Below are 18,171 nucleotides of genomic sequence, written 5' to 3' on the forward strand. Positions count from 1 at the left end.
GGACATTAGAGATTATGGTTTATAGACTGAAAAGCAGAAGGAATCTATTTCCCTTGTACATGTATTGTACTCTATCATCAATGCTTGGTTTGGTTTTATTAGTCATCACACTCATTTATTTTCATTTGAATATTTTACAAGATTTATTTGAATATTTAACTAATACTGAGAGATGTTCATTTTTTTAAGCAGGTAGATTCTATTTTTTCATATACCATATATTTCTCTTTATTTTTATGCTGTTATTTTAAGAAAAATAACAGAATGCTCAGTGTAACAAATGCTGAAGATTTAAGCTCAGAGAGATGCGCTTCACGTGCCAAATGTATAAAGTGCAAACTGGCATGCTGATAATACCAATAACAACTAAATACTCTGCATTTCTAGAAGAGAAAACAGGCTAAAATTAAGGTGTACAAAACTAGAAATGGGATGTGAATCGTTGTGCAAACCAAATGGGTATAATACTGTGAATAATCCTAGAAAAGTGTATCTTTAAAGCTGAAAACAACCTGCACTACAAAGAAGTTGAATCTTTAACTCAACTACCTATAGTGACCTCTGATATCACTAAATGACGTTTCTGCCAATTATTTTATTTTAAAAAATAATGTGAAAGTAATCATTCCTTCTATGGGCTAATTAAACAATTTCATGCTTTATTAAACAATATCAAATCATCAAATATCATGCCATCTGAAGCTATTCCTTTTTGTTTGTTTTTTTCAGTTGGGAATTAGAGTCAAGTTTCGCCACAATTTCCTTTAAGTCCAAGTAAAATCATCCTAGAAGTAGTCAGGTGGGGAGAAAGGCACAGTTCTGAATTCACTCAAAGGCCAAAGCAGATTAATTAGTATTCTCATAAAAAGTATATAATCATTGGGTAAAACCTATGTAAACTTATTAAGGTCAGTTTTAATTACTCCAAACGGGCAACCAGGCATTTTGAGCATTACATCTCGTTTACGTTTCTGACTCTTCCAAGACTTTTAAAATAACGTTTATTCTAATAATACAGAATGTTGGTGATATGGCCAACTCTTCTAACTTGCCAAATTATCTAAATCCCAACATCTGCAGTCAGGCTGTTTCTCAAGATTTCTGTTCTCCTGCCAACTTAAAGAGAGGCCTTGAGAACAACTTCTTAGCGTGCACACTGAGGCCGGGCTGCAGATCTGCGCCGAATGGAGGTCTACACGGGTCTGTCCCACAGGTGAGACTTACACGGTCCCACAGGGCAACCACCTTCACTTCCAGGGTCACCACCCATTGGGGGCGTTGTCTTTACAACTACGCCCGATTCCATCTGCCTCACTCAGAAATCAAACTTTCCCAGGGACCTCGCGACAGCGTCCAGAACACGACTTCCACCCAGCCCGGCAGCGCTCACCCACGGAAGGTCCGGAGTCCGGGAGGGGCGGCGCCAGGTCCACTGCCCTGCCCACCTGGACGGCGGGGCGCCAAGCCCCCGCCCGGCCCGCAGCTCCGGGGACAGAGGGGCGCCCGCCTGGGCCCCGCGGAATCACGCCGGGTCAGAGCGCGCGTGGGATGCGGGGGCCAGCCCGGGAGAAGGGAGGGGCTGGGGTCGCCGGGGAAGGGCCGGGGTGGGGGACAACCCCGAAAACCGAATTGAGGAGGAGGGTGCGATCCAATCCCGAAGGCCAGGAGCTGGGAGACCCCGGGATGAGGGGCGGGAAAGGGATCCGTCGAGGCCCGGGGGCGGCGGTGGGCAGGGTCCCCAGGGTCTCCGGGCCGACGCGGAGCCCTGGCCAGAAGAGGGAGGAGGAGTCGCCGGGGCCGACCCAGCGGGACGCTCTGAGGCAAAGCCGAGCAGAGGAGGACTCCGCGGCTCGCGGGAGGGCAGCTCCGGGAGTCTGGGGCGCCCACGGGCCGCGGGACTCACCGCGCTGGCGGCAGCGGCGGCGCCGGACGACGCGGGGCCGGACGCGTCCTGCCTCCTCAGGCGGGACTTGAGGCTCTTCATGGCCAAGTCGGGGCAGTCCCTCTCCCGCTGAGCGCGGCGCGTCTGATCCGCGCGGGAACCTTAGAGTCTGAGGGCTGCAAGCGCGCAGAGGAGACGGCAGCGCTGGCGGTCCGGGCCCCACCTGCCTGCCACCTGGGGGCCCCCGGCAGCTGTCGGCCCCTGGCGGCGGTCGGCCCAGGGCCTGCGGCGCGGCTCCCCTCCCACAGCCAATCCGCCTGCGACCCTGGCGGGATGGGGCCGGCCCCGACCAGTAGGAATCCGGGAAGGGGGAGGGACTTCCCTTTCAAACTTAATAACACCCTTCCTCTCCCTGCTGGAGAAAAAGTTTGGAACTTCTGATGGAGGAGTGGCAGGGGTGGGCGGCCAGCGGTCTGGAGAGACGCAAGAGGCAGCCTCCAGACCATCGGTGCCCGCCTACCTGGGTGATGGAGCCTCAGGTCTAGAGAGAGCATGGGGTCCAGACTACACCAGCTCTCATCTTCCCGGACTCCCTTCCTCTTCCCAGCCACGTGCTCTTTCCCAAGGAGAGTTCCCTTCCTTCCCTCTGATCCCAGAAAGCGCTCCTGGTCACCTGCACACACACCGGCTTTCAAGAGCAACTTCCCTTACATCTGCTGATGTTTTACTACACAGTTCCCAGTATCTGGAAACAACCACGCACATCAGAAACTACAGAAAAAAAACAGCTTCTAAAGAATAAGGTGCTGGTTGTACAGAAATACAAATAGTTAAGAACAGACTTTGAAAGATGTTATAGAAAAATCAAAGCACATGTCAGGTGCTCAATAATTATTTGTGGAGTCCATAAACCACTACTTTGGAGCGAAAGAGATGGAAAATGGAGGGGGAGAGCTTTAATTAAACAATGGCCAAAGTGATATAAAAAGCTGTAAAAGAAAAAAATATTGTCCTTTCTTCAAAAAAAATGTTTGTTTCCTGTAGAAACACATTACTGGTAAAAGCATACAGTGAAATTAATTCATCCTACCCAGTAATCTGGATTATTGAGAATTATTTAAGGGAAGGATGGGTAAACAGGCAAGTGAGCAACACCCAATAATTTGTTGTTACAGTGACTTCTTCAAAAGTCTTCCTTGGAGTCAGTTTTTCCCAGCAAAATGTTTATTCTAGCATTCACCAATTTGAAAAGACAAACAATCCACATTTCCGACTAGCAAAGTACTCTTTTTGTCTGAAAGGTCAGTTGCTTCTTTGGAGTTTCCTTAGAATAACTCAAGGTTTTATTCAAATAGTGTAAGAAAGTTTTCAGAACTCTTTTGGAGAGACAGTATTTAAAGACCGTGTTAATCCTTAACAAAATAGTAAGTAACAATGCACTACTTGAGAAAATTAATAAATTTTCTCTTGATTAGTTCTATGGAAGGAAATTTTCTTTGACTCCTCCTCCTTCCTCAAGATCCACAGCCATTCAGTTTTGTTGGCTCTTCATAGTATCTGTGGATGGCTAGTTCCTCTGTCCTCAGCTGCCATTGCAGATCCAAAATGATCTCATACCTGGATATTATAGAAGCTTTCCAACCGGTCACCCGATATCTAGTCTCACCTCTCCTGTTACCAATAAACTACCAACCATCATCAAAAAATCTTACAAAATATTCCCCTCTTGCTAAAAAACCTTCAGCAGCTAATGAATAAAATTTACCTCCTTTACTTGGCATTTAAGGCTCAACAACATGAACCCAACCCTGTTCTCCAGCTGACACTCCAAGCAAATAACTCTTCAGCCCATTCCTCAAACATGGGTCTTGCCTTTTAATTTCCATACCTTTATGCATGTTGATCCCTCCTCCAGTAATTTTCTCTCTGTCTACATTCATCTAACAAAATCCTATTCCCCACCCCAAGAATGATGGAAGAGAGCACAAAGGGAGCTTCTAGAGTATTGCACTATTCTATCTGATTATATAACTAGTGTGCTGGCTACATAACTAATGTGTTCAGTTTGTGAAAATTCAGTTAGCCTGTAGTCTTTATGATATGTACACTTTTGTGTGTGTTATACTTTAATAAAAAAGTTTTTTAAAATCATACATCCAGGGCCTCCCTGGTGGCGCAGTGGTTGAGAGTCCGCCTGCCGATGCAGGGGATACGGGTTCGTGCCCCGGTCTGGGAGGATCCCATATGCCGCGGAGCGGCTGGGCCCGTGAGCCATGGCCGCTGGGCCTGTGCATCCGGAGCCTGTGCTCCGCAACGGGAGAGGCCACAACAGTGAGAGGCCCGCATACCGCAAAAAGAAAAAAAAAAAAAAAAAATCATACATCCATTCCAAGTGCCCACCTCTCTAGTAGAGCCTTCTCTGATCACTCAACTGAAAGTGATCTCTCCATCCTCAGAATGATTACCTTGAACTTCTCAGATGATACTAATACATATGTTCTGAACAAGCATTATTTCACTACTAGACTTCAAACTTCTTAAAACTAGGGAATAACTGATATATGTTTGAATTCCCTAGAGTACTCAGCATGTACTAGGTGCTCAAGAAATATTTCTGAATAGATTGATGCATTCTTTTTGGTTATTAGAGTGAATTATAATTTGTTGTGTGTATTCATGTAACACAGGATTGGTACTTTCCCTGTGGTGAATACTGGGTATCTCCTGTAGCATCCAAGTTCTCGTAGTCCTGGCATCTTTTCATTGTTACTGGATAAAGCAAAGGAAGCAGACAGAGCCACAGTACAGCTTGCATCAGTTTCCAAAAATGTTTGGGCAAGTTATTTTTATGAACTGTCTGCACAATGTCCCCATGGTGTCTTGTGTTCAGTGGCCTTTGTGGATTTTTTCCAGGCTAGAAACTTGATAGCTGATGTCTGCTTATTCCCATTTGAGAGCTGCTAAGTAAATAGCACTGGTTTGTATGTGCAGTACCTCTTTTTTATATTGATCTGGAAACTCCCCACATGAAGTAAAGTCACTATTATTAGCATTCAGCCAGACAGGTTTTGTTTTTTAACTATTACCACTATTATTTATTTTTATCTTCCCTTCAGAGCAAAAGGCACTTATCAAATCTGGAAGGAATTTATTTGGTATCATGCTGAATCTATATGAATATTTTTGTTAGTTTTGCTTCTTGTGTTTTATAAGATATGAAAACCAGAAGGGAAATGCATCTTTAAAAATTATTTTAATAGGTTACACATGCACAAGGTAAAGATTCTCAAATAATACAGAAGGGGAAAAGTGAGTCTCCTCACCGCCTCTATTCTTTGTCCCTGGCTGTCAAGGAACTTGTGTTCTAGACTGGGGGACAAAGCTAACATACACCGCTTAACTGGAAAGCAACTACTTACTGAGCTGTATGGTAGATTGCAGATATGGGTGGTATTCAGGGAAGGAAAGATCAGGAAATTAGTCTGCGTGAAGGGAGGGTACCCAAGGTTGGGAGGAGCTTCAGTGAGTGCACTGAGAAGGGACACCAAGATGACAAAGGATTCCCGGGGGACCGGCCCTAGCAGATAAGAAAGCACCGTTGGGAGCTGCTCACTGATAATGATGTGCTGATAATGGCAACAAGACGACAAAGACAAGATGAATTAGACACACAGAATCAAAAATTTACACTTAAAACGATCCCCTTTCAAGCAGGAAGATCTCCTTCAGACAATCTTCAGTTATGAATTTTATATCCAACGACTTCCCTCTTCATTTTCAGAGCTTCCTGTCAGTCCTGGTAGCCCCAGGGAACCCAGCCAACAAAGTCAGTCAGTAATTCCATGGAGGATCCCAGAACATCAGTCATTCTCTGCCAGATACCAAAGCAGATAGGTGGCAGAACCACATGTGGCCACGGGGTCCTGAGGAAAGACACCTCCACCTACAGCTCATATGGCAGCCCCAGGAATGAAAGAGCTGAGGCTGTTCTCACACCTTCTTCTGTTGCCACAGTCAAAACTAAAACACAGTGCAGGGCTTCCCTGGTGGCGCAGTGGTTGAGAGTCTGCCTGTCGATGCAGGGGAGACAGGTTCGTGCCCCGGTCCGGGAAGATCCCACATGCCGCAGAGCGGCTGGGCCGTGAGCCGTGGCCACTGAGCCTGTGCGTCCAGAACCTGTGCCCCGCGATGGGAGAGGCCACAACAGTGAGAGGCCTGCCTACCATAAAAAAAAAAAAAAAATGCATAAGAGAGTTTTAAAAAAATAAATAGGTGATCTTTGGCACTAATTTTAAAACCATCTGCATTTCTAGTAAGCTCTCCAATGACTGCATCCTGGAAAACTAGGGTGGGAGGAAGAAAAGTGGGAAGAAGAGATAGCTGCTTCCCTCTTACAGAAACTTCTTTAATCTCCCCTGCTGACGGTTGTTTTGTGCTCTGCTATAGCAATCTTGAGCCTACCAATTACCTCCTGAAGAGGGCTGCTTTCCATCTAACTCTCTGTCCTCCTTGGCATTTACAGACTGTCATTCACCTATGACACATCAAGTGTGTCATTAGCTTCAGTACTGAAAGAGGGAGAAGAAAAGCAGGGAGGGGCATGGTCAGGAACAAAACCAGATTTCCCTGAGATAATTGAGCTTACACCTAAAAGCTGCCGAGATACCCACAATTATTTCTCTGAATTCAGTTTTAATGTCAGAGAATCCAACCCATTTCATTTCGTGAAAATTAATCTTTGTTGTCAAGTCTTGATTACACAAAGTTCCAGAAATACTGTTGGCCTCACTTTATGAGATTGACGGCCCTCAGCGCTCATGGCAGAAGCTCTTGATTGCTCCTTTTAAAACAGGCTACTCATCCTGGAACCCAGATAAACGCACAGCATTTGCTTCAGGAATCAGTAACCATCTGACTTCCATAATGAACTTTCCAGGATTCCAGACCTTGGATTTTTCTTATCTTGGCCAGCACACCAGGATATGCACAAACAATGAGGCAAAAGACTTTCAAGCCTTCAGCACTGTCGAAGTGGAATAGAAAAGTTTCTTGCTTTTGAATTGAAAATATGGCAAATAAAGACTATCTCTATGGATTTTTTTTTTTTTTTTTTTTTTTTGCTGTACGCGGGCCTCTCACTGCTGTGGCCTCTCCCGTTGCGGAGCACAGGCTCCGGACACACAGGCTCCGCGGCCATGGCTCGCGGGCCCAGCCGCTCCGCGGCATGTGGGATCTTCCGGGATCGGGGCACGAACCCGTGTCCCCTGCATCGGCAGGCGGACTCTCAACCACTGCGCCACCAGGGAAGCCCTATCTCTATGGATTTTAAATGATAGTTTATGTGTCCTCTTTATAATTTTTCCCTTCCAAATCTCCAGGGTTCTTTTAAAATTCTGGCAAGGTATTATTAATACTCCTGAATGAATAATTACCAGTAAATTATGTGACTGGTATACCTTCAGTTGCTCCATACCGATCTTTGCTACTCATCCTAATGAAAGGACATTCCAGACAGAATAAGTCAATCTCACTTTCAAATATGCTTGGTAAATGCCCCAAACTTTATGCTACATATTTAACAGTGATCTTACGGTAGCTTAAATTAAAATTACCATTGACTATAGTGGTTTAAGTTATGCTGAAAAGAAGATCATAGGCAAAATATTAGATAAATAGATGTTCTAATAAAGTTATATGTAAACACAGCTTATTATATATATTAGATATTATATTATTATATTTTACATCATACAAGATTATATTATATTATTATTTATAAGTACTATTTATACTTATATTATTACTTATAAGTACTATGGAATTCTTTCATAAAATATCTTCACAAATTAATCTTCACAAATTAATAAATCTTTATGTAAGTCTTAATTTTCATATTAAAAAAATTGAACCCACATTAGTGTGGGTAAACCTGTATTGCAACAGATTAATCTTAAAAATCAATGTCGTACAAGATTTATGTATGTATGTATGTACGCTTGGATTTGGTTACCAAAAGACTCAGACTTTTGCTTCCTGGATGAGAATAGCTTGCAAAAAATTTTCCTCTATGCCCCTTCTTCAAAATTATTTGTACCAGGGCTTCCCTGGTGGCACAGTGGTTGAGAGTCCGCCTGCCGATGCAGGGGACGCGGGTTCGTGCCCCGGTCCGGGAGGATCCCACATGCCGCAGAGCGGCTGGGCCCGTGAGCCATGGCCGCTGAGCCTGCGCGTCCGGAGCCTGTGCTCCGCAACGGGAGAGGCCACAACAGTGAGAGGCCCGTGTACCGCAAAAAAAAAAAAAAAAATTATTTGTACCAATGTTTAAATTACTATCAAAAATTAAAATTTAATTTTGTATCAAATTTCTCAGTAATACTTAATTACAATGCTTATTTGAGAGAAAATTTTAAATTAAGGTACAATTCTTGTATACAGTGGCATTATTCCACACTGCATATAAGCCATGAGGGCTGTTTTGAAAGCATACTTTAACTATTCAAAGAGATTTGTCCACTATGATGTCCTCACGAATTAGCCATGTATATTTTCTTTACACCATCAACATCGATTTAATACAAGCATCAAGACATTCAATAATAATGGATTGATGTATGCTTTCCCTATTGCTATTTTATGAATGCTATTGCTACAAACAAAATATATAAAATAACTAATCAATTAAAATACCAACACATTCTGGACTTCAAAAGAGTTACATTTTAATTTTGTCATATTAGGGAGAAGCATTACCTATTATGCTCCATAAACTTCAGAACCATCCCCAGACCGAAACAACAATTAAGAACAGTTCCTCTGAACCTTGGGAGGGTGTGGTTCATGAATTAGCCTAAGATCAAGGCAGAGCATTTTAAGCCTAAACTAAAAGGCATCTTTCTTCCACTCCTGAGACAGGAAGAGAATAACAAACTCTCAAGATGCAGCAGCTTTTCGGCTCATAACTCTGAAGTGACACTTGTCAAGTCAACAAATACAAATAAGCCTGACAATCCAGAGGGTTGGGCTCTGATTAGCCAAGTAAGTCCTAATTAAAGTAACCTTAGGGAATCCACAAATATGAATCACAGCAAACCCCTAACGACACAAAGCTCACACTACCACATGAACCCTTATGGCCAGAAAGCCCCATCCAATATCACATTGCTCCAAGTCAACACTAGATGTCAACCCTTTCAATGTTTTCATTTAAATCATACTTCTCTCCAAAAAGAAACGGAGGTGACATAACAAATCTCACTACCATACTTCCCATAACAAAAGCAGGAAATAAACCAGAGGAAGGGACTGTTAGAACAACTACTATTGCTGTCCTGGGTTTGAAATTTGGCTTTCCACTTCCTAACAGCCAAGGCAAGTCAAAAATGGAAACCATTAGTGACAGCTCTAATATGGGGAAAGGAAGAGGCACAGCAGGTTCTCCAGAGAAGTAAGTTTTCCTGATGCTGCATTCTAGAATACATTTCTCATACGGGTGTGGCATTACATACAGGACAGTGAGCAGTGTAGCAGTCAATTTCTCACCTACATTTACCCTTGTAGTATTTAGAAATACCTTGTTCAGTGTCCAGAATGGTCATGCATTCACTCAGCAATTGTTGGTTAGTCACAGGTCATGTGTGAGGCAGTGCAGGGGAAACAAGGGAACAAGGTAGATGAGGGGCTTTGCTGTCATGGAGCTTAATTCTCACAAGCACGGTGGAAGGGAGGAGAAAATGTAAACACACAAATAAGTGACCAAGATAAATTCAAATAGTGGTATGTGAGGAAAACAGAAAGAGTCACGTGTTAGAGAACAAGAGAGGAGAGGCTACTGTAGAATGGGTGGTCGAGGAAGTTCTCTTGGAGAAGTGACTTTGAACTCAAGTCTGGAGGACTGAAAGGAGCCTGCCAAGTGTCTATGTGGAGACAGAACACTACAGGCAGAGGAAACAGCAAATGCAAAGGCCCTAAGTGGAGGTCCAACTTAGCAAGTTGAAGGAGCACACTGAAGACCAGCGTCACTGCAGCGTAATGGCAGAAGTATAGGAGCAAGATGAGTTTGGAGAGGCAGGCTGGGGCCAACACAGTCTTGTGGGTCAAAGTAAGGATTTTGGATTGTTTTCTAACAGGAAGCTAGTTAAGGTTCTAATAGGAAGCTAATTAAGCAGGGGATGTTGGGATCTTATTTATATACCCCAAAGAAATTTCTGTTTCTGCGGAAAAAAACTGATCATAAATGACCAAGAGGGAAAGCAGAAGGGTACAAAGAGGATTGGGTTATAGCCTAGGGATAGAACTGACTTACTAGTAGATTGGATACAGAGAGGATAATACCTTAGACAACTAGGTGGATCGTGGTGCCATTTACTGAGTGGGAATGACTACAGGAGCTGTATTTCAAAGGGGAAGTTAAGAGTTTTATTTTGATCATGCTGGTTTGAACTTCCCACTGGGCGTCCAAGTGGGGATATATTAAGTAGACAGCCTAAACAGCAACAGTGAAACTCATTGGAGAGGTGGGGCTGGAGACACAGATTTGGGAATCAAGGGCAAAGAAATGGATTTTAAGGCCATGGGACTAGATGAGCTCTGTTATGGAAGAAGAGGGCCAAAGGCCAAGACATGGATACTGCAACATTTAGAAAACAAGCAGAGGAGAGGCAAGGAGGAGGAGACTAAGAAGGAATGGCTAGAGAGCAGGCAGAAAACCAGAGGGTGGTGATGCAGCAGCCAAGAGAGGATGGTTTTTCAAAGTTCAGCCCTGCCAAGTAGCACTGAAAGTTGGAGAAGCATGAAGACAGATGAGAGACCACTGGGTTTGGCATCATGGATGGTACTAATAGCTTTGACAAACAGTTTCCATCAGTTTTGGCTAAAGTAGGTTAAAGACAGAATGGAAGGTAATGGGGTGGAGACTATAATCAATGTGGTGTGAAGGGGAGCAGAGAAATGGGGATAGTAGCTGGAGGGTGACAAGAGATCAGTAGAAGTCTTTGTAAGGTGGGAGCTACTAAAACATTTTTGTAAGCTGGGAGGAGAAGGATCCACTAGAGGGGGAAGGACTGACGAAACAGAGAAGGGGGATATTCGTACAGATTAAGTCCTTGAGAAGGTGAAAAAGGGGTCTGATGCCTCACATAGAAGCTTGAACCCATCATCTGTAGTAACAGGAAGGAAGGCAGAAAATACAGGTACAGACATGTATAGGTTGGTATGTTTAGCAGAAAGAAAAGAAGAAGGTCTCAACTGGGTTGCTTCTATTTTCTCATGAATCATGATCATCAGTTAAAGGAAAGATGGGCAGTGAGGAAACAGGGCTTTCGGAAGTTTGAGGAGAAAGGAGAAAGTATGAAATAGCCAATATCTTTCAGTCTTACAACTCCAAAATATCAACTTGATCTTCCTGATCTAAGAGATTCTCAATGCTATTCTGGGAGTATGAAGATAACTACTCAACTAATCTCTTTCTACCAGCAAAGGGATCCACTCAGACAGGGACCACCAATATCTAAACCACCAAGCAGCAAATATTGGTTAATTTGTGTTCCTGAGCTGTATAGGGATTGGTCAGAATATTTGTCCACCAAAATACCACATCTCACCTTGTTGTGTGTACGTACCTCACAGCACAAAGTGCTACTACGACAGTTACCACATGATAACTAAAACTTACTGAGATACTCCCATGTACCAAGCACCGTGCTAAGTTCTTTACGTGTGTTATTTCTTTAATACTCCCAACAACTAAGTGAGCAGCATGTACCATTATTATCTCAGTTTTATAAGTGATGAATCTGAAGGTTACAAAGGCTAAATTATGTCAGTATGAGAGACCATGAAGTTGTCCGTGAGGTGGGAAGGACAGAGAGTCAGCAATTATTAATCATGCCATGTAATTAGAAAAAAAGTTTGTAAATAAATGTAAAACCAAATCCTAATCAGTTATTCATGCTTGTTAATAATTTGCCCATATGTATGACGGATTCACTTTGTTATAAAGCAGAAACTAATAAAAAAATCATAGAAAAAAATAATAATAATAATTTACCCATAGAGAAAAAAAATCTATAAAACCAAAACTGAAATCAAAGACCTATACCTGTAGATGGATAGGATTCACTATAGAAAGTTAAAATACTTTAGAAAGTCCAACACTGAAAAATGGGAACTTAGAAACCCCTGTTGACTCAGCAAGGTCTGTCAAAGAGGCTGAAAGACTGAACCAGTGGTGTGGTATTGGTAATTCAACAGCTGACATTTTTTTTTGGTGGGGGGAATCCTGGCTGGCAGTAATTGCCAGTCTCCATGGTATAAATACTCCCATCTCGGAGTTCAAGCTAACATAGAGTTCAACCAGCTCATAAAAATTCCTTAAAATTTACAAATCAGCTGTTATAGGTTAGCTCCAGCACATCACTGGAAAAAACTGGTATGAGCCCTTCTGGCACCACCAGACCTCATGCTTCCTTGGGTATGTCTAGCAACGATAATTTTGAGATCTCAGAATTTCAATTGGTCTGACATTATAGGCCCTCTTCTATGGGCCAAATGAAAGAATTAAAAAGAAAACTCTAGCCATGAAGAATACTGATTCTAATGTATTTTTGATATTATGGTTAGGAATGGGTGCAAGAGACCATCTTGTTCCAGTGTTTGTCTTTTGTTCATATTTTCTCTCTTTTTTCCAAAATATTGAAATAATGAAGTGAATAAGATATAATCACATATAGAGATTCAGAGTGGTCACTTCCTGTGTTTCAACATCCCTGTGTAGTTCCAGGCCTATGTTCTTAAAGCAGTAGTTATACGGCTTCCTCAAGTAAGTGCTGAGAAGTTGGTGTTGACTTACTGGATAATGTAAGTGACTGAGTTTTCTGTATGAAAACAATTCACACACAGAGATTTAGCTTAATATCACCTTAAACAAAGGATTCATTGACCTTCTAGTTTCAGGTTTAAGACTATGAATATTCACCAGAGTGGTGCATTTATGAAGTCATGGGTGATTGTTATGTGAACTTTCAAAAGGATGTCTTCCCAGTTTCATTCCTAGTTCATGTCAGAACAAGTATGGTTTACACTCCAGGGCTGAAACAAGACTCTAGGGTGGAATCAAGTTTTCTTTCAGACATGTTCCCCAGATTTTTTTTTTTTTTTTTGCCAATGTTCCTGATATTGTAGGAGCACTGCATCCTCTTGTCCACTTTAAACAAAAATCTAGTCAACGCTGTCCAAAATTGAGATGCTAAATACATATTTCAAAAAAATATTGAAATAGCAAATAGCATCATTAAAAACAGGAAAAATTAAGCAACATGAGAGTTTGTGATTGAGAAAATTAATTGATTAATTCAATACTACCCTTTTTAAAAGATTTTTTTGATGTGGACTATTGCTTTTTTATAAATTTATTTATTTGGCTGCATTGGGTCTTCATTCTGCTCGTGGACTTTCTCTAGCTGCGGGGAGTGGGGGCTACACTTTGTCACGGAGCGCAGGCTTCTCATTGCGGTGGCTTTTCTTTGTGGAGCTCGGGCTCTAGGCGCGTGGGCTTCAGTAGGTGTGGCTCACAGGCTTAGTTGCTCTGCGGCATGTGGGATCTTCCTGGACCCGGGCTCGAACCCGTGTCCCCTGCATTGGAGGTGGATTCTTAACCACTGCACCACCAGGGAAGTCCTTGATGTGGACCATTTTTAAAGTCTTTATTGAATTTGTTACAATATCGCTTCTGTTTTATGTTTTGGTTTTTTGGCTGCGAGTCACATGGGATCTTATCTCCCTGACCAAGGATCGAAACTGCACCCCCGGCATTTGGAAGGTGAAGTCTTAACCACTGGACTGCCAGGGAAGTCCCTTATTGAGTACCTTTCAAGTGCCAGGCACTGTTCAGACTCCTTGAGATTAATCATTGTTCCTGAAGGACAAAGAACAGAAAGTGAGCAGTGCCCATGTGGCTGGAACAGAATGAAAAAGGGCAAGAGATGGATATGAACTGAGAGATGTAAGGTGGAGTGGAAAACTACATCATGTTGTTCCCAGTAGGATATTATAAAGGCTCCAGACTTTTCTCTGAGGGACATGGGAAACCACATCGGGGCTTTGCAGTAATCCAAGTGAGAGGCAGTAGTGACCAGACCAGGGTAGTAGCAGTAGAGAAGTGATCAGATTCTGGATATACTTTGAAGATTAAGCTGATAAAAATTTCTGATGAATTGATAGGAAAGATGAGAGAGAGCCAATTAGGAATTGGAGCACCTAGAAGTTGTCATCCCTAAGGTGATGAAGGCTGTGGGTGGGCCAGGTTGTGGCACAGGGACTAGAGTGGGGTGAAAGCCAGGAGGTGGATTTAAGAGATTTTGGAGAAAGAATTAATAGCCTTTGAGGACTGACTTGGATGTAGTGGGTGGAAGAGTGGAAAGTTAATGATGACTTCCTGGTTGTTAACTTGCACACCTGGGTGAAATAATGTTACATTTTATTTTATTTATTTATTTATTTACTTATTTATTTTTTTTTTGTGGTACGCAGACCTCTCACTGTTGTGGCCTCCCCCGTTGCAGAGCACAGGCACCAGGCGCGCAGGCTCAGCGGCCATGGCTTACGGGCCTAGCCGCGGATACGGGATCTTCCTAGACCGGGGCACGAACCCATGTCCCCTGCATCGGCAGGCAGACTCTCAACCACTGCGCCACCAGGGAAGCCCTGTTACATTTTATTGAAAGGGCACAGCAGGAGCAGCAACAAGTTTGTGGGGTAAGACAGTTTGCTCAGCTTGGGATATGTTGAGCTAGAGTTGCCTGTACCGCATCCTTATCTAGTAGCACGGAGGCTATTCGGGTCTGGAGCTAAAGATAAAATCTCAGATGTTGTCAGCAAATATAAATGGTAATCTGAGCCATAGGAATAGATAAGAAGTCCCAGGAAGGGTGTAGAGTAAGCCAAGCCTAGGACAGAGCCTAAGGAATGGCAGCTTTTAGAGGATGGATGGAGAAACCTAGACCAGCAAACTCTAGGGTCACAGAGGCCAAATGTCAGTAAATATTAAGTGCAAGTGATATAGACAGAAGCCAATAGCCACTTTCCTTCTGACATCCTCACACAGAGCACAGCTTGTCGAACACTCAGAACACTTCTGAGCCACACCTCTGCCCAATCTTCACTCAGGAGAGAGCAAATAAACCTGAGGGGCCGGACACAGCAAGGCTGTTTGCACCATTGATCACAATTATTTGGGACATTTATTTGCTTTTATATCTTGGTATTTCAATGAAACGAGGTGCAGAGAAGTTGATTATTATAGCAGTAAATCGTCTATACTAGCAAATGCTCAACCCACTGATATGAGAACCATGGGTTTAGCTACATGATGGGGAAGGTCTGTATAATGATGTTTCCACAAAGAGCTCACATGAGATCCAGTGACTCTTAGAGGTCCTGCATGCTGATCTCCATGGCGTCTGTACTACATGCATGACATATCTGTTGGCAACCGAATGGCTCAGTTCAAAGCTGAGGCTAGCAAATTTGGGGTCTAGGGATCATTAGTCTGCTTCTCATCTGTAGCCACATCTTGGACTATTCCCTTTGCACTTAATGTACAACTTCTGTCCATGGTTCAACACTCTTCTCAAATCTGGCTGCCATCACAAATCCTTCCTTCCTTGACCGTTTCAGCCTATGGATCTTTTTCCTTCCTATGAACTTTTATCACAGTTTCTTTGTTCATCTGGTTCTTGATGATATCTGGTTTGAGATTAACTTTACTCTTGATCTTATTTCACCTCTGAGTTATTTGCTGTCATTAGGAAGAATATGGAAGGCCTTGACATCTTCTATTCATTCCCCTGGAAGCTCACATCCACCTCTGTCCTTGGCATAGGTAATAACTAATTACCCATTATATATATAATATAGACATATATCTAATCATATATAAACATGATTGTGTCATGTTTATAGTGTTAAGGTCAAAAGTCATCCTACTCAGGACCAGCTACAGTCTGAAGCAATTCGTTAATTATTGAGGAAGGCATTGAAAAATAAGCTAAGGGCTTCCCTGGTGGCGCAGTGGTTGAGAGTCTGCCTGCCGATGCAGGGGACATGGGTTTGTGCCCCAGTCCAGGAAGATCCTACGTGCCGCGGAGCGGTTAGGCCCATGAGCCATGGCCGCTGAGCCTGCGCGTCCAGAGCCTGTGCTCCGCAACGGGAGAGGCCACAACAGTGAGAGGCCTGCGTACCGCAAAAAAAAAAAAAAAAAAAAAAAAAAAAAAGCTAAGATCATGTCTAGGCTAGGTACAATACAACTGATTCATTTATTTCTTACATTTTAATGTAAAAATTCAACAAATCAAAGAATCACACATTACATAATGATGATGCGCCAGTTATTGATTTATTGCTTCTCATCTCCAAATCTACCCTTCATTGCCCAGCAAACCAGACGCTGTAAACATTTCTCTTTACCTGATGGCATGATGTTAAGCTTTGTCAGTAGAGGGTTCTGGAGGGATACTGCAAAAAAGCAGGAGAAAGGGACTTCCTTTCCTGGTTCTGGTGTGCTTTCTTTTCTTCTTACTCTTGTGGCTTTCCTGTGGCAGGGGAAGAGGGGCACAGTTGGTGGAGGCATACTCACCTCAAGCCAGTTTCCGTGGCACCCTACAGGCACTTCTGTGGAGTTCCACGAGCACCTTAGCTGACTTTCCAGTGAGACCTGCAGCACTCCCATGGGCAGCTCCTCAACAAGTTTTTCAAGTGCTGCCAGCCCCAGCCTATAATACCTCAATGAATTTCTGTGCCATTCACTGGGTTACAGCTATAAGGTCTTTATCTCAGCCTTGGGAGTGGGGACTCTCCAAATCTGTCCCTTCCTTGGGTACTCTGCCTCAGCCCTGGAGTAGGTCCTAGGCTGCTCCCTGTATCTGCTGTTCCAGTATTCTTCAAAGTTTGCTCTACCCCTGCGTTGCTAGTTCTGTTATGAGTTAATAGTTCTTTATATTAAACCTCCCCTGTTCCTAGTACCATGTGGTTTCTGTCTCCTACCCTGAATGACAAAGGTAGAAAGAGAGAGGGTCATTTCACACAACTCCCTCACTTTATAGGTAAGGAGATTAGACCAGAGGGACCAGAAAAGTAAATGCCTTGCCCAAGTCACACAGCTAGTGAGCACTCGAGTCAGAGGAAGTGACATCACCTAATAGTCCTTCACTCGACTAAACAGGCATAATGGATACATTGAGTGAGTGGATTAATGAATTAAGGCTCTGAGAACAAGGCTTTGTTGGGGCAGATCAGGAAAGAGAAAGTATAAAGGCCCAGGAGTCTTTGATAGTAATGAAGAAAATTATCACTGAAACAAGAAAAGTACACAGTTAAGAGAGGCCAAGACCTCTTAGCAAAGAATTTGCTAATTGCTTCACAATGGAACAGGCTAAACCAATAGCTTGACTTCAGGCCACAGATGGCCAGGGGGTTGGCGGCAGTTTCTTTTTTTTTTTCCACATCTTTATTTGAGTATAAATGCTTTATAATGCTGTGTTAGTTTCTGCTGTACAAGAAAGTGAATCAGCTATACGTATACATATATCCCCATATCCCCTCCCTCTTGAGCCTCCCTCCCACCCTCCGTATCCCATCCCTCTAGGTCGCCACAAAGCATGAGTTGATCTCCTTGTGCTATGCAGCAGCTTCCCACTAGCCATCCATTTTACATTTGGTAGGGTGTATATGTCCATGCCACTCTCTCACTTCGTCCCAGCTTCCCCTTCCCCCTCCCCGCCCCCCTGTGCCCTCAAGTGGGTTCTCTGCCTGCGTCTTTATTCCTGCCCTGCCACTAGGTTCATCAGTACCACTTTTTAAAATTCCATATATATGCATTAGCATATGGTATTTGTTTTTCTCTTTCTGGCTTACTTTACTTTGTATGACAGATTCTAGGTCCATCCACCTCACTACAAATAACTCAGTTTCGTTCCTTTTTATGTGAGTAATATTCCATTGTATATATATGCCACATATTCCTTATCCATTCATCTGTCGATGGACATTTAGGTTGCTTCCATGTCCTGGCTATTGTAAATAGTGCTGCAATGAACATTGTGGTACATGTGTCTTTTTTTTTTTTTTTTTTGGCGGTACACGGGCCTCTCACTGTTGTGGCCTCTCCCGTTGCGGAGCACAGGCTCCGGACGCGCAGGCTCAGCGGCCATGGCTCACGGGCCCAGCCGCTCCGCAGCATGTGGGATCTTCCCGGACCGGGGCACGAACCCGTGTCCCCTGCATCAGCAGGCAGACTC

The 18,171-nt window shown here is 43.4% G+C and overlaps 1 protein-coding gene across 1 annotated transcript in view; it reads right to left on the minus strand.

Annotated features, from left to right (window-relative positions):
* UACA (uveal autoantigen with coiled-coil domains and ankyrin repeats) overlaps positions 1 to 2,192 on the minus strand; it is a 79,082-nt gene extending 76,890 nt beyond the window's left edge. Inside the window, exon 1 of the mRNA XM_082617736.1 lies at positions 1,904 to 2,192. Within this exon, the coding sequence (XP_082473862.1) occupies positions 1,904 to 1,984 (81 nt within the window). The 5' untranslated portion in view covers positions 1,985 to 2,192. The remainder of the gene's footprint in view (positions 1 to 1,903) is intronic.
* Positions 2,193 to 18,171: the final 15,979 nt, after the last annotated feature.

This window comes from Mesoplodon mirus, assembly GCF_964341445.2.
Source record: "Mesoplodon mirus genome assembly, chromosome: 4".
In the NCBI taxonomy this organism is placed as follows: Eukaryota; Metazoa; Chordata; class Mammalia; order Artiodactyla; family Ziphiidae; genus Mesoplodon; species Mesoplodon mirus.